General features: G+C 28.1%; 1 protein-coding gene across 1 annotated transcript; it reads left to right on the forward strand.

The window, feature by feature from the left end:
- The first annotated feature begins 11,164 nt into the window (after positions 1 to 11,164).
- Positions 11,165 to 14,315, forward strand: LOC112702848 (heavy metal-associated isoprenylated plant protein 9). The gene is made up of 5 exons (XM_025754045.3): positions 11,165 to 11,581; positions 11,719 to 11,971; positions 12,075 to 12,247; positions 12,721 to 12,811; positions 13,586 to 14,315. The coding sequence occupies exons 1-5, from the start codon at positions 11,561 to 11,563 to the stop codon at positions 14,053 to 14,055; spliced, it is 1,008 nt and encodes a 335-aa protein (XP_025609830.1). The 5' UTR covers positions 11,165 to 11,560; the 3' UTR covers positions 14,056 to 14,315.
- The last annotated feature ends 10,549 nt before the right edge of the window (positions 14,316 to 24,864 follow it).

Here is a 24,864-nt window from a genome sequence, read left to right on the forward strand (position 1 = left end):
ATGTTAGTTAGTTCATAGACTTCTGAGAACTTCGCTTTGTCATAATTGATGAATTTTACTATATTTATATTTTATTTATTATAAAATGATTATTTTACTAATTACTTATTAGCAGGCACTAGTTCTTTATTATTAAAGTAAGTCCCTTAAACATTCGTGGTAGCAAAAAGGAAACCTATGGCAGTGCAATAATGTGATGAGTCAGCTCCACGTGTTGCCCCACACACCTAGTAAGTTGGTGCTCTTCTTTCTTCATTGTCCAAAAAGAATGCAACATGCAGTAATCTAGTCAAAAGCCTTTTCTAATGAGCTATTCAGAACAATCCAGTTAAGAAATTTGAATGAAAGATTGGTTTTCGGGTTTCCTTATAAAGGATCTTTCGGTTATGATTTGATTGAACAACAAATTCTTTTACCAATCCAAATCCTCCACATAATTTAGCATAATTCAGAAAAAAAAATATTTTAATGTTCAATTGAAAGCTTGCCGCATTACTTTTTGGTAATATTGTAGTATTTAGTAGGATAAAATGCCTATTTAAATTAAATAAGGTAAAAATTACACAAATCAGTAAAAAATAAAAATGTTACATAAATCTCTTAAAAAGACATTCTTATATAAATTAAATGAATTTCATTCGAATTATACAATTAACATTAATTTAAATTAAACCAATTTAAAATAATAGTGATGTACACAAATCGAATTTGATCAATTCGAATTATATATATAAAATGTTAGAGTAAATTAAATCACATTGATTCGAATTATGCATGCAAAGACATCCCTAAAAATTCAAAATAACTTGTTTCGATTTATACATAAAACAATCTTTATATAATTTAAATTTAGCTGATTCAAATTACCAAAAACATGTAAATCGAACAAAGTAAATTCGATTTACTTAGACCCCACGTATATAAATATGATGTGAATGTGAAAGAATATAAGTGGGGCTGCATAAAGAACGTAGCAAGTTGTCTCTCAGTTTAAAACGTATTACATAACATCATCAACTAATGTATATCTTAATCCAAAGAATACAATTTGTATGCAACCAAATAATGTTACGCGTTAAAATGCAAAATAACATCATATATACATCAATTTAGGCTTAATAAAAAAATATTTTCTTAAAAATAGTATAACATTAACATAAAAATTTACTTCAATGACTACTATTCATGTTAACAAAAAAAATCTTACTCTAAATAAGTTTTATCCCCCATTATCTTCACTACTCATACTCTTCTACTTATTTGTAATCACTATCTAAATTAGAAATTGATCCATCGAACGTCTAGAAATTAATAAACCACTAATATATATAACTACTCTATCTAACTTAACAACTGTAAATAATGACTAGCATTATAAGAAACAAAATTAAAAAATATAAAAATAACACATTAAATCCTATTTAAAAAGAAAAGTGTGCACTAACCTCTTCATTGATGACATTAGCTATATGGGCGACTCTATCCAAACTATAAAGTTGTTCCGGGTTATCCCCTATTAGCGGAATATGATGTTGAACACTTTGTTGGAGTCGTAGGGAAAGAATTTTTCTTGGAATTTGATGGGGTAGAGGTTTGGAACTGTAATTCGAATGAGCTCAATTTAAACTCTATTTATAGGGAAAGTTTTAATAATTTAAATGAGTGCAATTCGAATTATCTTAGACCGTCTATATCATGGGTAAATCAAACAGCCTGTTTCGAATTACCATATGCAATAAACAGTGAAAATTTTAAATTTAGTTGATTCGAATTAGTGTGACTCAGATAAAAATATAATTCGAATAAATGTGATTCGATTTACCCTAACATTTCATTCATGCATAATTTGAATTGAGCATATTTGATTTGCGTGTATTACTACTAATTTAAATTGGTTCTATTTAAATTAGTGTTGAATTGGATAATTTAAATGAAATGCATTCAATTTACATAAAAATATTTTTTTAAAAGATCAATATAACGTTTTTTTTTTTGGTTAATTTGTATAGTTTTTGACTCTATTTAATTTAAATATATATTTTATCCTATTTACTATTTAGCTTGCTAGTCACATCTTTTGATCAATTCTTCTAAAAAGAATTTTGAAACACTTTCTTAAATTGATCTATTTAGTGAAGTGTTGAAATTCAACCATTAGACCAATAAATTTATTATTCATAAGAAATTATTTAACGTTGTAAATCAATAAGATTTATATCTTCAATATGAATAAGTTATTGATTTTCTAATTCAAGTGATAGGTTATTAGTAAAACCGTTTAATTCGATAATAATTAATAAATATTTAAAATTATAATAAATTAAAATTTAAGCAAAAAAATAAATAAATACAATATTTATTATTAAAATTTTAAAATAATAAAAATAATATTTTACATTACTAAAATTCTAATTAACTAATTCTTGATCAAATTATTTGTAGGTTTGATTTGAAATATGAACCGAATCGGCTAAATTTTAGGATTTAGTGTTCAAATCTTTCTTAATCTTTTTGGGAATTAATTTTTAAAGAATTAGTTCACTATGTTTTCGGTCAAACTAGTTAATTCAGTTTGCTTTTAATAATTATACTATTATAAATAGATATATAATTTTAATAAAAGTGAAGTATTTTTTTCGTCTTCAAAATTTATAACTAAAATTAAAATTATCTCTAATAATTTTTGTTTTAAAATCGTTTCTAATGTTTTAGTTATTTATAAAATGATAATTTTTTTTAAAATATTATTTCTAATAAAAAAATAAAAAATACTCTTTTTCAGATTATTCCATCCACCTTCATCACTAAACACCCACTCATCTTCTGCTCATCACCATTCACAATTACTACCAAAACAAAAAGTTGAATCTCGCATATAAATTAAAGATCCACAAAACAAAGAGACTTCATTTCGGGGGGAGCTTCTTCACGAGCTTGATCTAGAGGCAGTTATTGCTGCCATTGGAGGAGCTGCAACAAATGGTAACAGCGCTGCAGACAATGCAGTGGAGGAGTAAGTCGTCGATGACGAAGGTGATGTGATGTTCGTTCTGGCTGGAGATGCGACAGTGTCAAAAAAGTACACCACGTCATTCTTTCCTCTCCTCTCAATCCCGTATGGTACACCACACTATTCTCTATCCTCGTAAAAAGGTCTCCTCCACCAAGAAGAAGGTTATGAGATTGAGAAGTTTCTTTTTTTCTATTTTTTTTAGATTCATGTATTCTTTTAATTAAGATTTGATTGTGGCTCTGTGTAAAAGAATTGAGGATATATAGTTGGTAGGGTGATAATAAAAAGAGAAAATCGTGTATAGTGGTGATAATATTAATGATAAAAATGAACAGATGATGCAGATCTGATAGGGTAGTTAATGGAGAGAGAGAAAGAGAAAGAGAAAGAGAGAGAGAGATGAGAGATGAAGAGATGATAATAGGGTGGTTAATAGAAAGAGAGAGAAAGAATGTTTGTGGTGGTGATGAAGATGACGAGTGAGATCCTGATTCTATCAAAGGAGAGAAGACAAGAAAAGAGAGCGAATAGCGTGATGAGTAGAAGATGATATTTTATTAGAGGTAAAATCGTTCTAGAATTAAGATTAACTATCATGATAATATGACATATATGATTCATGGTTGAATTATTGATGAAATTTATTGCGCATAAAAAGTTATTCTACAGTGTAAGTCTTGGCTTACACCAGATATAAATGAAGGTGGATACTACAATGAAGATGGCAAAAATATCTTCTCATGAAGATGCTTTGGTTAAAAGTGTGGTTTATTTATTTAGCCACACTTTAAACAAAAACAACACTTTTATAAATATCAAAATCTAACCATACAATCCATCATCCAAAGGTCAAAAAGAAATATACTCATATGAAGACAATTATGCCATCTTCATTGTAGTATCCACCATAAATGAATTCTACTCCTTATATATATATATATATATAATTAAATAGTAAAAACTTATAATTTAAATAATACGATAAACCATCTACTATATATATACACTTCAAATTTAAGCCATAAGAGTGTCTTAATACAAGTTGTCACCAAATGTTGCTTAATAGATCATAGCATTGTACTAATTAATTAACTACATCTTATTTGGGGAAGATGGTATATAATGGTAAAATCATAAGAAAGAAAAAAAGAAAAGAAAAGAAAAGAAAACATTTTCCAATCTTATGCAAGCAAAACGAAAATGATGCATAACAGATTAAGCATTTTTTTGGGTCATAGAAACTAGAGATGTCCCTAACATCCCACGTGGTGATCAACTTTAATTTGTTTGATTAGCAAGTTTTCACACGCAAAATGTTAAATTAAAGTGATCAGATTTGTATGATCCCCACGTTTCATCCATCCCAATCATATTTCATGAAAATGAGAAATGCGTTGCCTAAGCTCTAATTCGTGTAGAAACCAAACGCTTAATCAGTTAGGAAAATTCATGACACCTGGCTTAATTATTATTTGATTGGTATATTCAACGTACTATATGTTTCTGTGCGTATTGTCAAATTCATCTATAACTAACTTATAGGAAAGTATTATTTAACAAATAAATTCAGTGATTGAAATCTGTGGGCAATTTATTAGTTCCACAAGCACATACCTTTAACATTTAATTCATATATAAAACTTAAAGAATGAAGCACTCAGATCTCTATGAGATAATGTGATCATGTATTCAGTAACATTTGTTCTTTTATACATATATAATTTCTTTTTAAGAAGATTTAGTATTATTATTCTATTTTGTAAGGGAGTTTGTTGTTAATTCCTTACATTTTATAAAATATAAGCATATTGAATGGTATATTACAACATAAAATATGAATATAAAAATTTAACTACCTATTTGTATATAATTATTCGTATTATGTTTATTAATTTGTCAACTAAATAATCAATTATCGAGATAATCGTCATTTTTTTTACTATAGCATATCTAATATTTTTTATAAATATAAAAACTTAACCGCCACTATATTTTATAATTATTTAATACTTATAAATAGATTATTATACCTTATATTATAGTTCACACCAAAAATATTTCTTAAGTCTTACTTTTTAATTAGAGTAAAGTATCATTTTTGTCCTCAATATTTGGGATAAGTTTTAAAGTTATTTCTAACGTTTCAATCATCCTATTTAAGTTCTTAACGTTTTAAAATTGATTTAATATTGCCCTGCCGTTAGGGATCCGTTAACAGAATTGACGGCGGGACAAAATTGAGACGATTTTGAAACGTTAAAGACTTAAATAGGACGAAAACATTAGGGACAAAAACGATACATAGAAATAAATTTTAGTTTTTTTCTTCAATAATATCAATTTTTTATTGTACATAACATTCAATTATTTTTTAATCATATCTAAGTAAATTATATTTAATCACATTATTTTCCTTCTAAATAAATTTATTTTTATAATTTTACACTTAAAGTTATAAGTTAATATAAAAATATAAAAAAATTTATTTAGAATAAAAGTAATGTGATTAAGTGTAATTTACTTATATTTGATTAAAAAATAATTGAATATTATATATAGTAAAAAATTGATATTATTAAAAGATAAAGTTAAAATTTATTTCTATGTATCGTTTTTGTCCCCAACGTTTTCATTCTATTTAAGTCCCTAACGTTTTAAAATAGTCACAATTTTGTTCCGCCGTCAATTATGTTAACGGATCTATAATGGCAGGACAACATTGAATCAATTTTGAAACGTTAGGGATTTAAATAGAACGATTGAAACGTTAGGGACAATTTTAAAATTTACTCCAAACGTTGACGACAAAAACAATACTTTACTCTTGTAATTATAAATGTAAATTATGTTTGACTATATTATTTATAAAATTTATATATATCCAGAAATATAAATAATTGATTGACGACTGAATTTTGGTGTCTATATAATCTTATTATTATATAACTTATTAAATAAACTTGATAAAACATTGGATAATTAATTTTACCAATTAAAGAATATCATACTATATATCATCTACTATAATATCAGAGGCACACTAAAATATTTTAAATTTTTAATTCAGTATTAGAAACTCCTAATAATGACACCTTTTTTAGTTTTTTTTTATATAAGCATTTTTTTGTCAAGCAAATTGAACAGTCTCTAATTTTAAATAATACATTCATATTTTATACACTTACACAACACATTCACACACACTATTATGAGTAATATAAATTTTTAAACAACATCCTCAGCTGGAATCTAAACCCCATACACCTTCTAACAAAAAAAACTTAATTGCCACTAAACCAAATCTTGTGGTGCAAACTTACAAGCTAGTATTACCTAGGGAAGAATTTTGAGATAATTTTTCATCTTAAAATTAATATTTATCAACATATTAGGTGAACTATCTTAAGTATTTTAAAAGGTTACTTTGAAAATTGATGAAGTATGTCTTTAAAAAAAATTGCATAAATATTAATTAATTTAATTTTTTAATTATATAAAATATTTGGTTATGTAGAAATAATAACATTTTTAAGAATAATATAATAAATGTGGTAGATTGTATTGTTCGATTATTCTATTGTACTAAGAAGTGGAGTGATAATTAACTCATGTTATTGATGATTATATCTGATATGATATAAGAATTGTTTTGATTTTATTGATCATGCTTTGCAATTATCGGTTATATGCTCCACTTCACTTCGATTATTCTTTCAAAAAATGTATTAAATTAATTACTGATATAAAATAATTTTAAAATATAAAATATATATTAAAAATAAATTAAACAATATATATTTATATATAAATATATAATAACTAGTTTAACAACTGATTTTTGATATATTCATAACAGTTTTTATATTTTATTTTATACATGCCTTGATAATTAAAGAAGGAAATAATAATTAGATTAATATTCGGGATCAATATTTTTAGTGTAAAAAAAGTTGGTTAATATTAATTTAAATTAAAAAAATTAGAAGGATATTAATCATCTTAATTTATTTAAAAGCAATGTTAGGAAATCAAAAGGGTATTAGTAAAAAATTAGTCAAATATTTTTGGGTGAATCTAAAATTTCTACGAGTTAATATACATGGATGTTTCTTCTGCTGAGTATCAGAATGTTTCTTTTTCATACTAAATGGATGTTCTTTTATATATTTTTCGAATTTTTTTGTATTACAAATATGAATGTCTCTATTTTTTTAAGAATTTCATAATTTTTTTTAAATTTTATAGATATTTAATTATTTTTACTAAAATATAACTGGATATTTTTTTGTTAAGTATTAGGATATTTTTTTATATTAAATGAATGTTTTTTTATATTTCTATAATTGTTCACAGACTTCTTTTGACTAAGATCAAATGTGTAATTTATAATCTCTTTAATTATTAAAACGGCATCTAATATCCCAAAATGCAGATGTCGGTGATAAAAGACATGGGCATGTGCGCGAAAAGTTACTGAGCCAAATTTTGCTGAACTAGCTGCAAGGTAGGATGGTGGTTAATTGGGCCAAGTTGTTGATTGAGATTATAAACTGGCTGCTGTTGGATAGGAGGGGTACCTTGGTCTTGAATAGGTGAAGCCATATGCAGTCTCTATAATTGCTTCTGGTCGAAGGAACTAGTGGAGGTGACGAAGATGTGTAGGGAGATGAAGAGGATGGTGCCGGAGATATTGGAGGTGGAGGTTGATCCGAAGGGAGGGCCGGAAATAGTGGAAGCCGCGATGAAGGTTTATGCAAAAAAGGAGAGTGTGGTGGAGGTGTTGCAAGCGATGCAGGGAATAGATGCGGCGATGAAGAGATTCTTCTTCAGTTACAAGCAGGTTGTGGCGGCGGTAATGGAGGAGTGTGGAGGCTGACGAAAACCGAGTTGGTTCCGGCGACTCGCTGATAGAAGAGGAGTCAATCGCGATGGGGAGACAGATAAAACTTAACGATAAGAGAGAGATCTGTGTGTGATTGTTGGACATTAGTAGATTAATGTGAGAGAGAAGAGAAACATTTTTATCGATTTTAATTAGGTTACTTAATTTTTTAAATTTTTTAAATTTTGAATTTAAAAAAAAATTAAAATTAATTAATTATTAATATAAATTAATATGATTTTATTTAAATTTTAGCTGGTAAATTTTTGCTTCTATATATTTTTTTTTATCTAATGACTAATCAGCAAGAAAAAACAGTTTTAAATAAGTTAACTTTTCAAATTAAATATCAAAATTTAAGCTAATAGTTTACTGAGATGGTTGCAGTACAGTTATGCATTTTAAGATGCAAAGATTCCCAATAACATTAAATTAATGAAACCCATCCCTTAAAGGAAACACTAGTTAATTCTCTTCTTCGCCGTATACCTCAGAAGTCAGAATCTTATGTCACCACTATTAATATAACTACTGCAACATATATAAACTTCGTGTACCAACTTCCAATTTAAGATTTAGTCTAACGAACCTTCAAAGAATTTAATTTATGTTTCACACAGGTACAGAGAATCTTATGCTACATGGTTAATTATTTTAGCTTATGTATGTTGTGTGCACTCATTTGTTTATTGGTTGTAAATTTATTTGATAGATATGGTATTTTTGATTGACATGTGCAGATAGAACACAAGTTATTTTAGGAATTATTAAAAAATTATTTGAGAATTGAATTATTGAAGTGTTTAGTCGTAATTCTGAGTAAAAAAAGTGAATGATAAAATTTTTTGTGATTATATAAAATATTTAGTTAAAATGGAATAATAAAATTTTTCAGAAATCTAACATAGGTGTTGATAGAATAAAAGATAAGTTGTTTTTGAGTTATAGAGAATAATGTGGTATTAATCCGTTTGATTATTGATGATAATAATAGAGATGACAACGAATTATATCTTATAATATTGTATCTTTATCTTAATTTTTTTATTATTTTTGTTTCTGTTTGCTTCACTTTATGTGTTGAACTCATTTTTTTTTTAAAGAAAAAATGTATGTTGTGTGCAGTGTCATCTTGTTATTATAGTAGTAACTAATTCTGTAGATACAGATGTAGATTAAAAAGAGAAAGGCCTAAGAGTAAAAAATATATAGTTGTTTCAGGAATCTCTTTTTCTTTCTTTAACAAGAAATATTATGATTAATGGTTTAGTGACGGCAATTACTGATATACCCTAGAAAAAGTAAAAAATACAACATTTTTTTTTAAATTTACTTGTTATTAAAGATAAAAATAAAAAATTTTAAATTCTATAATTTAAATATAAAATATTGATATAAAAATATAATAAATAAAGAACTAAAATTTATTTAATTAATAAAAAATACAATACGTTTTACTTAATAATAAGTGTCTAAATATGAGTTGTTAATAATTTATAAGTCAAATTTCAAGAATCTTATTATTATAAATTTAGTTAATATTATTAATATCAAAATTTGGTCATAATTGTAATGTATTTTCAATTTATATACTTTGATCACTAGAACAACAACATGCCAAAACGAATTGTGTAACAAATTCAAATTCAAATTGTAAATACAAAAACAAATTAAATACAATACTCAAAATACATATTAAGATTTAAGATAGTGGCAACAATATAATCATAAAATTACAATCATAATCACAATTACACTTCAAAATGTAGCTTTAGATTATTTGATAAGAGTTAAACATCAAATCACCTTAACCAACCGCCCCATGTTACTTAATTGGATGATCTGACTTAGAATTCTAGGGGACCAGCAGTTTTATTGAATTTTGGCCAGCATGTAACCAGCAGAGAAAGGTGAGCCATTGGATGAAATTTCACACCAATCTCACACCATCAAATCATCATTGATGGCTAATTGATGGCTAACAATCACAAAAATTGCTGGCCCCCTAGCATTGCTCCTTGCAAATTGCGTAGATACACAATAGGCAAGATAGAGAGGGGAGTGAAATAACGAACGATGAAAAAACTTAGGTGGGGGAGGTCCAGGTTGTCCTAAAATATAAAGATATTTGCCATCATTTCTAAAATTTAATATCTAATTATAAAAAAGGTTAAATAATTAATATTTAATTTAAAAATATAAAATTTAATAAATTTTAAATATTTAAAAATTATTATAAAAATAAATTAAAATTTAATTATTCTATTAATTTTTATAATTTCACCAAATTTTTAATTAGATTTTTATATTTTTTAATTAATTTTTATACTATTTTTAATTTTATAATTAATTTTTTTTATTTCAAAAATATTAAAATTAATCGAATATTTCTTTCATATTACATGCGGTCACAGATTTATTAATTTTTTAATTATGAATATTTTTAATTTATAAAAAATATTAAGTTAAATTATTTTTTATATTAAAAATATTTAATTATAAAATTAAAAATAATTTAAAAATTTAATTAAAAATAAAAAATATAAATATTTAATTAAAAATTTAATAAAATTATAAAAATTAACAAAACAAAAAATAAATCATAAATTAAATAAAAATTAAACACCAAATAATAAGTACTAATAAATTGGTCAAATATAAGGTCCATACAGTTAACACATACATATGCCATGTATCATGCATGTCAGACAGAATGACACTTCACCATCTCTTGTCATTGTGTCCTCTAAAATCTATCAGTCGGTCGGTGCATTATGGCACTATCCTCATTTTTTTTTCAAGCCTCTCCTTATAATTTGTTTCCCCAAAATGTCCTCTTAATTGAAAGATTATTATTTATTTAATAATAATAATAATGATACCTGCAAAAATTCTGCTAATAATAAAAAAAAGCAAATTTTTTATTAAAAATTATATATTTTTAAAATTTTCAAAGAAATAAATGGACAAAACATTATTGTCATTATAAGAAAATTTAATTATTTTTATATTCTTATCAAATATAATACTTGTAAATCCGTTTAAAATATTGAAATTTTATTTTATAATTACTTTCTAAATTTTGTTAAAGATTAAACTTTTCTTTAATTGACAATCAGTCACAAAGTAAGGGATAAATAAAAATATAAAAAAATCTGCTTTTTACTTTAAGGAAAAAAGTTTTAAATAAAAGTATTAAATTATTGAGATATATTATTACATAAAGATATTAAATATTTTTAAAATACCTAATAATTTTCTGAATCTTTGCTCCTCTTTCTCTCTCTTCCTCATTAATGAAGCCCCAACCTCTCTATTTTTGTTCTATAAATGTGAGAGCCCTATAACACTAGTTCACCCCTTCTAACCCCCCTTGAAGTTCTAAACATTGAGAAAATAGAATTCCTGAAAAAGAAATATTAAACAATCTTAAGAGATCCCTTTTTGTTGTAGCAGTTAGTGGCACTGCATGTGATAAGGGAATCACTCACTCAGTTCATCATCCATCACCTTTTATATGAATGAATGCTAACTAATATTCAAGCAACCACTAATTTTCTATCATCATAATATACTCTCTCTACTCCTTCCTTGTAACACCCTCTTCTTTTTGTATCTCAAACTCAAAATTGTCATTTCTTCATTCTCCAATATTCATAGACCAAATGGGTGAAGAAGCAAAACAGGTAAGCCTTATTTAATTTCTTAGTAACATGTTTTTATTAGAAAAGGGTCTACATTAGTCTTAATAGTTATATATAATTTTAATCTTTTTTTGGTAAATTCTGTTTGATTTGATCAATTAATTTTATTATTATTATAGGAACAAGCTAAGGCAGAGGCAGAGGCAGAGGTTAAAGCAGAGGAGAAGAAAGAAGAAGAAAAACCAAAAGAAGAAGAGAAGAAGAAAGAAGAGGAAAAGGGAGAAGCAGAGGCAGAGGTAGAAGAGAAGAAGAAGGAAGAAGAAAAAGAAGAAGAAGCACCACCTAAACCACCAGCACCATGTGTGCTTTTTGTGGACCTGCATTGTGTTGGATGTGCCAAGAAAATTCACAGATATATCATGAAAATTAGAGGTCTTAATTTAATTAATTAATTAATGAATTTTTTTTTGTTTTGTTTCAAAATGTCATGCATGTTCAATTCACTCATTTGGTTGCAACAATTTATAATTAATAGGAGTTGAGGAAGTGGTAATTGACATGGCTAAAAATGAAGTGACAATAAAGGGAATAGTGGAGCCTCAAGCAATATGTAACATTATTACAAAGAAAACAAAAAGAAGGGCCACTGTTATTTCTCCTTTGCCTGCAGCAGAAGGAGAACCTATACCTGAAGTTGTTAATTCTCAGGTATATAATTTCTTACTTTGTTTTCTTTTTTTCCTCCTTTCTCAACATATTTTAGATTTTAAGACTTTTTGTCATTTTCAGCTCCTAACTTTTTTGTGTCATTTTTTAAGTAGTTTTTTCCTTTTTGTAATTTTTGTCCGAGGAATATATTGTTATAATTGTTATGTACTGCTAATAAAAACAAAAATAAATAAATGAATAAAAAATTATCGTATATTATATATATATATATATATATATATATATATATATATATATTCTCGTACTAGTTTAAGCTTTTGAAAAAACTGATATCACGACACAAAATCAAAATTTTTATGATCAAAAAGTTTAGAATTTAATTTTTGTTATTCTCCAAAAAAAATGATTTATTTTTTTTTCTATCAGCATAGGCTTAATTTCTATTGGTCAAGTAGTGCTTAACTAAATCAAATTATTAATTGATAATAGAAAATTATTGTTGGTGTTTTCAGGTTAGTGGGCCAGTAACTGTGGAACTTAATGTAAACATGCATTGTGAGGCTTGTGCTGAGCAACTTAAGAAGAAGATACTCCAAATGAGAGGTATCATTTCTCTCTATAGATTCCAATATGCATCATGGCTAAATTACTTTTTGGATGTAATTGATAAAAATAAAAAAAACTCAAATGAATTGATAGCTACTTTAGCAATATGCTTTTTATTATATAATTTTTGACTAAGTTAAGGAAAATTACATAACAACATCCCACAAAAGGAAGAGTGAAAAAACAGTTAGGTGTGTTCCATCAAGTTGCCAAGTCACCATTTGATGTGAATTTGGTTGGTGCTGATGTGACTTAGGTCCCATTATTCTATGTCCTGCATCAGATTTGCACCTCAAAAAAGAGAATAAAAAAAGAAAAGAAAAAATTCAAAAAAATGTAGATAAAAAGGTGTGCATGTGACGGCCAAGTTTTGTTTTGTCAACTAAAAGTTATGAAAATGCATGAAAAGACACTTAATTCTTTATTTGCAAATTATAATCTGCAAAAAAAAAAAAAAAATTATTCATGCCATGCTATTCACCTAACTTTGAGTTTCTTTCTGCCACTTACTTTTCATGAACATGGTTGACACGTAACTAATTATTAATAATTAATAATCAATACTTTATACTTGCATATATCATGCTTCAAATTCAAATTGCTTTACAGTTAGTCTAGTAGTGCTTGATAATGATACGACCCTTGCCCAATATTAGATAGGCTCTAATTAGAATTAGGCCAATAATTTGTTATTAGGATTAATTAAATAACAAATAAAGTTCAAGAATTTGTTGTGAATGTATTTAATTAATCTCAAATTAATTAATGTAGGGGTTCAAACCGCGGTAACTGAATTTAATAGCGGAAAAGTTGTTGTTACCGGAACAATGGACGCAAACAAGCTAGTAGACTACGTTTATAGACGCACCAAAAAGCAAGCCAAAATAGTTCCACAGCCAGAACCAGAACCACAGCCAGAGCCGGAGCCTGAAAAGAAAGAAGAGAACAAAGAAGCCGCCGAAGACGGGAAGAAGGAGGAGGAGAAGAAAGAAGAGGAGAAAGCACAAGAAGAAGGCAAGAAAGAAGAGGGTGGTGAGAACAAAGAAGAAAAGGGTGGTGAAGAAGGGAAGAAAGAAGAGAATAACAATATGCAAGTGGTTTATAACTATAGCATGGAAGAGGATTTGGGAATGAAGAGAATGATGTACTATTATCAATATCCACCACTCTATGTCATTGAACGACTTCCACCCCCTCAACTCTTCAGTGATGAAAATCCTAATGCATGCTGCATTTCATAAATTATCAACTTATTATCATAGGGTGAAAAAAAAATAAAGATATATAAAAAGAAGTAAGAGTTTTTTTTCTGTAAGTAGCATCCGTTATGTGAATTTTTGCAGTTTGCCGGAATATGGAAGAAGGTTTCAAATGAAACCATAACAATATGTTAATGATATATCGACTTTTTTTTAATGTATGTACGATATATTATTGCTATTGTATCAATGTTCGTTGTATAAATGCTTGGGAAATATGTTTAATTTTTCTCATTCTTCAATTTATTTATATTATTTATAATTTTCCTTTCAAAAATACCCGCTATTTTATAAGAATATCGGTGTATTTATACATATATCAATTAATTATTATAGTCAGGTTAAATCATAAATTGAATTTAATATTTTATATTAGAAAACAAAACCCACAAATTCAAATAAAGAGGAAAAAAAAGACATGAATGAACGAACGAAAAGCAATAATGTAGTATGGACTAACATTGAATAATACAATTTATATTAAGTTATTTAATTTCTTGATTTAAATTTATATTTGGTAGACTATTCTGATCCATAAACCTTGAAATGGGTATGCACTGTACTGTTTTTTATTCTAAATATATATAGCCCTAAAACATTTTTAAGAAAATAAATTAACTTTATAATAAGAAACGTTTGCTTGTAATTGTAGCTATACATATATATGTATATGCTTTGTTTGTATGTTATTTTTAAAAAAGATTTTTTTTAATAGTTTTTTTAAAAAAAAAATTATAATAATAAAAGAGATTTTATGTTTAAATATTTTAGGTAAAAAAAAATTTTATTAATTATTTTTAGATAAAATATGATAAAAGTATTTTTTTGTTCATTTATTATATAAAAAATATTTTTTAAAAAAATTGTTTTTTAAAAAATATATAAATTATAATTTTTTAAAAAATATATTTTTTATTTTTTTAATATTTTTATTTTTACTATTAAAAATTTATTAAATATACTAAAAAAAATTATTTTTCATTAAAAATTTTCTTTTATCGATTTAATAACATCAAATCAAACCATATCATACAATCAAATGAACTTTTACGAGGATTGGAATCGCAAATGTTAGAAAATATGAAGTCTATATTAACACTACTCATGACTTCAAACTGCACAAGCAATTTTTGAGATATGGAAACTTTGGAAAGGGTGTTAGCAAAGTTGATTTATTAATTTGATAAAATTAAAGTTCGTAGATATTACGCAATCCAAACTAATTCATGAAGACAAATTGTACCAAAATCTATAAGAATAAAATGTTCTAACTAATCTTTCACAGATGCATTTCCTTTTTTTTTTTCATTTTTTTCGCTCTGTCGCTAACAAGAAGATTCCTTCAGAGAAATTAGATGTATGTGTAGATTTCACATGGAGGAAGGTCCCACGGAATATGAAGTCTGAGTCATCTAATTGGAGTCTAATGAGACACAAAATCCACCTGGTGAGACTTTTGAGGTTTTTATTTGGATCCATTTTCTATTTTTTTAAAATGACAAAATTTAATTAACAAAAATATTATATACATATTAAAATTTAATTACGGAATATTTTTATATAAATAATATTATATTATTTAATTTAATTTTAATATATATTTTATAGTTTAATATATATTTTATATAAACAATTAATTTAATAACTAATTTTAGTATACACGAGATAACGTGACTTTTTAATTAATTTAATTTGGCCATAGCTGAAGCACATCCATGAGAACTGTCTCTAATTTTATACAGTTTGTCTCTTTTGGTGTATAGTATACACTGTTTCATCACCTTTGTTTTAAATAATTAAATCATCACCTGCTTTTGGATCCTCATATATATTCAAAAGTGGTAGAGATTGATTTGGAAAAACATATCAAAAACACAAATGATTCATATACATACCTACTTAACCATAAAATAATAAACTGGTTTATGAATGTCTGTATCTCATAAAATATTATGATTTTGATTTTGATTTTGATTTCAATGGTACAATCACATTTTGATATATACCAAATTATGAAGTTAATTAAGATCTCAGGAGAGATTATAAAGCATTATACAACTTTATTTATTGACTAATTTCGCTTTCCGCACCTACATCTGAGATGCTTTCATTGACTAGTAATAATTTTAGAATTGATGAGTTAAATTATGATCTCACGATCGAGGGAGTAAAAGTAATTTGGTTATAGAGGATTAAAATACTGATAAGTTATCTTACCGAAAATATTATATCTTTTTCTAAGTTGTCTAAGACTAATATATGCTCACAAATATATAATGCTAGAAAAACCATACAAAATCATTCCTAACAATTTAAATTTATCTTATTTGAATCGGTTAATAAATACTAAATAAAATAATTTTAGACTAATTTATTATTATCTTTTGATATTATTGATATTAATATATATAAATTATTTTTTAAAATTTTTTTTATTAATAAACTACTTTTTAAAATAACTTTTTTTGTCAATATTAACAAAATTTATTCGTAACAAAAAATACCAGCCACAAACTAATTAATAAAATATCTTTAAAATGCTAAGTTTTTTTTATTTTAATTTTTAAGCAGTCCAATGGGTGATTCTCCCATTTATTTAATTATATTAATGTTTTGGATATATAAATGCTACATAAATAATGAAATTAGAATTAAATTTTAAAGATGTAATTGAGATTCACAAATTACATTGATTTAATTCTTGATTTACTAATTAAACCGATTAAGTCTCTAACTAAGATTGTAAAAAATGTACGTACTTAGTTGGTTGTTTATCTCATTTTTGGCCATTTAACTTTGCTGTCCGCAGTGACAGACCACACTAGAGTATGTAACAATTAGCTGAATTGGCAATTGAAATTATTTGACCAAATGTGATCCCTTTTTATATTTTTAACACTAAATTCAGTAGCATTTTGTCATCGTTCTTTTTCTTCTTTGTACTCTTTATTTAAAACTAAAAACAACGTTGCAGAATCATGATTGAATGTGTGAGTCAAAGTCAAGCGAGCTCTATTTGATTAACAACGAGGATTCCAAGTCGGAGTAGAAATTCACAGGTGCTAGAACTTTTATTTACCCTTGAATAAAAATAAAATAAAAAAGGAACTTCATGTTTGTATCACAGAAAGTTTAACGAACTCACTATTTGCTAAAAATTGCCTCTGTAACGTGTGGGTGTGGCTGTTGCCCTATACTTTAGTAGTTTGGAATAGATACCAGGCCAAATAAGTCTTTCTATAGTTGTCCTAATTATAATGTAAGTTTTTGTTTAAAAATGGTTGTTAATTTTTTTTTTATGTTCATAACTCCTAAATCTGCTTCATATAGACTAGTGACAAAAAAAGATGTATTTTTCTCTGGGGTGATAATGTAGAAAAAGAACATAAAGAAAGAGCAAATACTATTACAAATGATAATGAACAAGTGAGGATTAATTTAATTTAGAGGATTAGAAAGTTAAAAGTTGAAGCAAGGACCTAAAAATATATATTCTAAGTGTTACAGTTGCTGATTTTTTTCATATTAGTGGTTGTGTTAGTTTACTACAAGAAATTACAAGAATAGTGACCAATTTTAGCAACTAAAAAATTTAGTGATCGATCGATTTTTGTTTATACCAAAAAAAAATTGATTGCTGAATTGGTCTCTAATTTCTAATTTAGCCACTGATTTAGCAATTACCACCAAAGTCATTCTAATCGGTTGCTAAATTAAAAACTAGTGATCAAATTTAGTGACCAACAATTTTTTTTCATAAAAAACTAATTGGATCACAAAAATCGGTCACTAATTTTACCATTTGCAACCAATTTAGAGACCAACATAAAATTTAGGTTGAAAATTTGTTGGTCGCTAAATCAGTCGCTATTATTAGCGACCGATTTAGTGACTAACAAAAATATAAGGTGATAAAAGCAGTTGGTCGCTAATTTTAAATGTCATTTTTTATTTAACATCTTAGAAATACTTATACTTGCAGTTCTTTTTAAAGTGATTTAGTTATAGCTTATAGCTATCACATCTCAGCTAAAGAGGCAAAATTCAAAGTTAGTTTTTATAGGGGACTAGCTGCGATGCTACTCTTCACTCTTTATCACTAGTTATCTTTTTTTCTATTTTTCTTCTAAGCTGTATCACACATGCTAGTTGATAGTGTTTCTGCCTCGAACTATATAAAATTGCTTGTGAACCATTCTTTTTAAATAAGGGGAAGAATAGTTTGTGCATTTGACATTTTTCTATAGAAACAAAGTTCAATGTTCTTTATCTTTTGGTGGAGCAAGAACTAACAGTTTAAATTGCTTTAGAAAATCATTCTGGTGAAAGGTTTGAAACTTGATGATGTCTCTGCTGTAACACCTTACAGCACAAAGCCTTACACTATTGTCATAAATATGCGGTGGTGAAGTATTATAATATCTAAAAACAAAAAAGTACATACATAATATTTGAAAGAATATAGTTTAACTAAGACCCTATGAATAAAGATAACAAAATAATAATCGCATCGCACTCGAAACACAAAAGATAAGAAAGCGTCAATATACAAAAGCAAAGGTATATATAAGATCCATAGATAACATATATAAAGTATTAGTCTCAGTCTACAAAGAAAGGCCAGCTAGAACATAATACAAAACCAAAGTATACTTGTTTTTCCAAAATACAGAACCCTTGAGAAGGATATACAAATACACATATCAAAAGTGGAGAAAAGTACTACACAGATCAAAATAAACCCAAAAGTATAGTTTTCGCTTCAGAGTGCAGTGCACTTAGGAAGGTGCGTCACGTCTTGTATCTGAAAATTAATAAAATCCGATGATGGGTGAGAATTCGAAAGTTTCTAGTAGGATAATAATTCCAAATAGAGACTATGTAAAAAGATATGAACCTGCTAGGAAATCCTAAACTCCAATCGTTCAAGGTTCAAGCCTAGGGTCTTTTCTAATTCAAACAAGGTAAACGGACTATGTCTCAATCATAATAATGATCTCAAATATCAACCCAGAGCAAATGAAATAAATCACAACTCTTGCATCTACCTAGGTGATTCCAATCTCAACCCGGAGTAAGTGGGATGAACTATAGCCCTTGCATCTACCTAAGTGGTTCCAATCTCAACTCAGAGCAAGTAGGATGAACCACAACCCTTGCATCTATCTAGAAAACTCAAATATCAATCAAACTCATCTCCATCATCCAATCATATCAACTCATCCTTTCAAGAACAACCCTCAGAGTCACCATCGCCAGCATAAGAGATCTCTCAGTTGTTCAAACACATACAAAATAATACAAGGAATATACAAATAGAGAAAACAGATAAAGCAATTAACTTAAATAGCATATAGATACAAATATTCAAATAAGGCAAGTCAAATACAAGATACACACTCAATCAATACAAAAAAAAACAAATTATGCATGCCTGTTGTAAGACCCCGAATTTTTGAAAATTAAATAATTAACTATTTATAAGTTATTATATTATATTGAGATATAATTAAAAAAATTATTTTTAACAAAAATAATTAAATATTATTTATTTTATTAAATTTAAATTATTTATAAAAATATATATTTTGATTAGAAAATATTAAATTGATTTTTATTATTATTATTATTATTATTAATCATTTAGTTTTGGTAAGAAACAAATAAAGAAAGAAAATTTTAAAACGTGGCATTTTATGCATAAGTTTATATATAAAACTATGACACGTGCCTTTTCTCATTGAATGACCAATGACCCTTGATCATGCATTAACATTTATCAATTTCATTTTGATCTTTATGCATGACTGAATTACTTTGGAGAAAGAAAAATGTGACACTTTCATTAATGAACCAATACACACGGTCTTTCTCTAATCACCACTAATTATCATTTTTACCTTATCTTTCATTTCATTCACTGGGCCTTAGAAAAAGAGAGAGACCGAAGCTTTTCTTGAGGAAATCGTGACCTTCACCAAGATTTTCGGCTTCGATTTTTTGAGATTCGTAACTCCAGTAAAAAATTTAATCCGGTAAAAGTGTTCGTATTTTCTTCTTCTACGTATTGGCGTCATTTTTGACCGGTGGAAGTTGACGGTGACGTAACTTCTCTTCCTCTTGAATTCGACTAACTGGAGTTTTAAAAAGCACAGACGATTTCTGACGCTTTCTTCTTCAGCAGCTCAATCAGAAAGTTTTTCTGGAGCTTTCGAGGATTTTGGTTCTGTACGAAGGTAGGGGATTTTGTTTTGAAATTATCTGTTTTTAAACTATGAATGCCATAGAAGTCTAGTGGGTATTTGTAAATAATTTATGATTGTTTGAAATGACTGAATGATGAGTTTGAGTTGTGTTTGTGACTGAATTTGATGAATATGTATTTGATTTCTCGATTGAAAAGAGGTTGAAAATGGTTCAGTTGGGATCCGAAAAAGGGTGGCTAACCCTGAGCTTTAGGGGAAGTGCTGCGAAAATTTTATAAAAATCTGAGGTTTTATTTGAAAAGTTATTTTAAAAGATTTGGTTTTGGAAAATTAAATTATTTGAGATTTATTTAGTTGAGAAAAGGTGTATTCTATTTTTAAACTAGATTTATTAAGAAAAACATAATGTTTTAAATCCAATTTTGTAAGGAGAGATTTTTTTCTAAGTGTTGTTTTGAGTTTGTTTTTTTTAAGAAAAGGAATCTCGGCCACAGGAGAGCAGAGAATAAAGATTAAAGGAATATATTAATTAATGAAGCGTCTGCTACAGGAGAGCAGATGTGACATTGTTTGGGCCTTAGTGCCAAATGTAAAGTGGGGACGCCCACACACTGAGAACTGTTTTCCAGATGTACGCTTATTGATTTGGAAAGTCACACTGATGCGGCCTAGCCGTACGACTTATAAGCACACTGATGCATCTGAAAAGCCATATCTGGGACTTGTGCCCGGGTAATGTCGGGAGCGGGTAGGCAACCGACACATGAGCTCATGGCCTGCGTTAGGGATAGACATGCATCATGTTGTTTGCACATTTGCATTTGATTGCGCTTGCCTATTTTATTACTTTGTGATTGTATTGTTTGTCTTGTTGTGACTTGCTTGTACATTGAATTGAATCTCTTGCTTCCACTATTTGTTTGTGAGTGTATTAAAGTGATTACGAGTTGACATTTGACTGAGGATTAACTATGTGGCTGAGAGACAGAAAATGTGACTAGTTTTATATTTAAAATTTGTTTTGAGTTTAGAAATTTAAAGAAAAGTAATTATTTATCTAAAGTAGAAATAAAAGTATTTCCAAAGGGTTAACAAAATAGTTTTACTAAGTAAGTTAATTATTTGCATTAAATTCATTACTTTTATGGCATTCCCATTTCCTACTGAGAACATGTGGTTTGTTCTCACCCCAAAATCTTCCACCCTTTCAGTGACACAGGTTCAAAGATTCAGTTAGAAGATGCAGACGACTAGTAGATTTACTTGTGATTCCTGTTATTTTTATAGAGTTCCCTCGCCCTTGTTGCTTTAAGTTTTATTTTATCCAGAGGGATAGGTACTGTATTTGAGTTTTATATTGAATTCATTTGTATAGCATTTATTATTATTAATAATTGTGTGATTTGAATTACTACAAATAATCTTCTGGTATCTTCTTATAAACTGAAACGCGATATCGATCTAAAGGCTCAATATTAAATAGTAAATAAGGAGAACAGGTTAGTAACTCCTTACTTTTGGTACGATCATGACGTGCTAAAGGTTAGGGTGTTACACTTGTCCTACTGGCCATAAGCTCACGTGTCAGTTTTATTGCCAAAACCCGACACGAGTAAACGGGATTAACCAACTGTCCTTATTCGTAGGTTTCACAAGCAAGTAGAATTCACCAAACGTTCTTGTTCGGAACACACAAGCGAGATTAACCACTGTCTTTGCCTATTATATTAATCCGCGAGTAAGCGTGATTCACCACCGTTCTTACCGAGTAACTCGAACAAGCGAGATTATTAACCAACCGTCCTTGTCCAAAACTAATATCAGCCAATGTGCAAGCGAGATTAACCACCGTCCTTGTCATTGCAGTAAATCTCGAGCAAGCAGGATTAACCATCGTCCTTACCTAAAAAATCATGAACTAGCGGAGTTAACTACCGTCCTTACTCTGGCATAACTCAGCTCAGTGTTCAAGCGGGATTCACCACTATCCTTGCCATGAGCAAACATCAGTTCACAGTAAAATCTTCAATTAGTTTTTGAAATCATTAAGTTCATTAACCACATTCTCAATCAGTTTACCAATTTCTTCGTCTCGTGAGAAGGATAATACCACCATCCTCACAATGGACAGGATAAAACTTCCGTCCCTACAACTACACGAAAACCACGGAATAAGAAGGATGAGACCTCTTTCCTTCCCTGGTGTAGGTGCCAAGGCAATAACAAATCAGTACGCAAGCGGGTTAACATCCATACCTTGTCAATCTAGCTATTCAGGCCATAATCAATCTTATCAGTGTTCTTCAGCAATTTGATAAGTGATTTAACTCATTAATCCCAATTAGTTATCTATTTCATCAATTTGAATTTATAAGCCCCATTCGTGTATCAGTTTTCCATTTTCTTTAACATGTGAGTGGGATAGAACCTCCGTCCTTACTGCGGGTGGGATAAAACCACCATCCTTGCAATGTTACCTCTGGTTAATAAAGTGTTTAACCCAAGAATAATTAAATTTAGTTCATTGTACTTAGCCACACCCTATCCAGGACTTAAAAAAGAGTTATCGGGATTCATTTAAGGGTTGCAGGGGTTTACAAGTGTGCCAGAAAGGCCAACTAGTCAAAAACAGGATTTCTTCAAGAACACAAAACTTGTGCGTATGCATCACTTCGTGCGTGCACACGAGTCAGAATGCCATTCCTGTTTCGTGTTATGCATCACCTCGTGTGTACGCATGACTTACAAAAATTTTTTGTTGTGCATACGCACACGCTCGTGCATACACACAAACCTTTTTTCTTGTTCTGTGTTGTGCACATGCACCATACTCTACGTGAACACGCAGACCAGAATTTTTGATTTTCTACAAAATCTCAAAATTCATATTTTTATATCGATTTTTATTCGTTCACAATTTTTTCTATAAAATTCTGATATCTTCCGTTCTTAAATTGTTTTAATGCTCTTTTCATTAGCTTTAATTTAAGATAAAATTTAACTTATTTTAGTTTGGTTAATTATAAAAAGAATTACATTTTGGGTACTTGATTAAATAGAAATGAGTTTTAATGAATAGATTCAAATTAAAGCGTGATGTTTTGAGGATTTTTAATGAATTTAAGGTAATAAATTGGATTATTGAAGGTAAAAAAAATTTTCTATGATTTTGGCTGATTTAAGAAACTGGTTTATGATTTACTTATTTAATTTTGAATAACAACGAAAAAAATTTATTTATTTAGTTAAAGATTTAAAAAATTAATTAATTATCAATTCAAAGGTTTGAGAATAAAAAGTGTGGGTATGATTATGTGTGATTGTGAATATAATTATTCTAATTGAAAATCGATTAATGATTATTGATTAATTGTCTGGATAAGATGCAAAGATTGAAATTTATCTCATTTGTTCTAGGTTGAGACTTGAAATACCTGGGCATTGTTCACCCTGTTAAAAATTTTATCCCTTAACTTTTGAAAAGCATGGGATTGTACTCCCCTCTCATGGAGCTCGTCCCTAAGGCTATAGAGCTCCATTAAGGAGGGTCCCCCTGAGGCCGCACCGCACGGGAATTGTCCAGGGCCCGCGCTCCCCGTCCCGTCCAATCGCCGGTTGGGTCAAGGCCCGCCATTTGGCGGATAATATCCACCTTGACCTCGAATAGGTCCTGGGCTTCGAGGTGGGCCAAGCGAATGTCTTCGGCAGACGGCTGGGCTTTGGATGCTAAGAGTCACCACCGTATCCGCTCAATCGAGTCTCCCCCTAAAATTTCATAGGGGTAGGGGCAAATTCTTCACTAACAAGGGGTGGACCCTGATTAGCTGGTCCATCGGAAACCAGAAGGTACCCCTAATCAAAGATGCAAGGGTTGAGGTTTGTCCCGCATGCTCTGGGTTGAGACTTGAAATACCTAGGTAAGACGCAAAGATTGTGGTTTGTCCCACTTACTCCGGATTAAGTGGGTAAGATGCAAGGGTTGCATTTTAGTCCCACTTGCTGCGTGTTGTGGTGTTCTATATCCGGATTAATTACGGATGTGTCGGGTTCTGACAGTTTAACCAACACGTGAGTTCATGACTAGTAGAACAAGCATGCATCATATGCATCTATGTAGTGACGGACCCAGAAAATTTATGTTAGGGGGCAAAAATAATATACATTACTATCAAAAGATATATCAATCCAAATTTAAAGAAATAAAAGTGCACAGTAATTATTTGAATACAAAAAAAAATTACATATAATAAAATAGAATGAAAGATATTTTTTAAATATTTTTTATTATTATTTCTATAAATAAAAAATATATTTTAAATTAGTAAATTTTGATCAATTAACTTTAGAAATTTATATGCAACATAATTACATATAATAAAATAGAACGAAAGATAAACAAATAAATAATAAGGATCATTAAATTGAGAATTAAATAAAATATATAAATTTATGAAGAGAATAAAAAATTAGATTAATACCTTAACTATAAATGTTTAAATTAAAATTTGTAATTGAAAATATCAAAAAGAGAAACAATGAAATTAAAAAATACATAGAGTCATATAGAATTATATAAAAAAATAGA

This window comes from Arachis hypogaea, chromosome 7 (genome assembly GCF_003086295.3).
Source record: "Arachis hypogaea cultivar Tifrunner chromosome 7, arahy.Tifrunner.gnm2.J5K5, whole genome shotgun sequence".
In the NCBI taxonomy this organism is placed as follows: domain Eukaryota; kingdom Viridiplantae; phylum Streptophyta; class Magnoliopsida; order Fabales; family Fabaceae; genus Arachis; species Arachis hypogaea.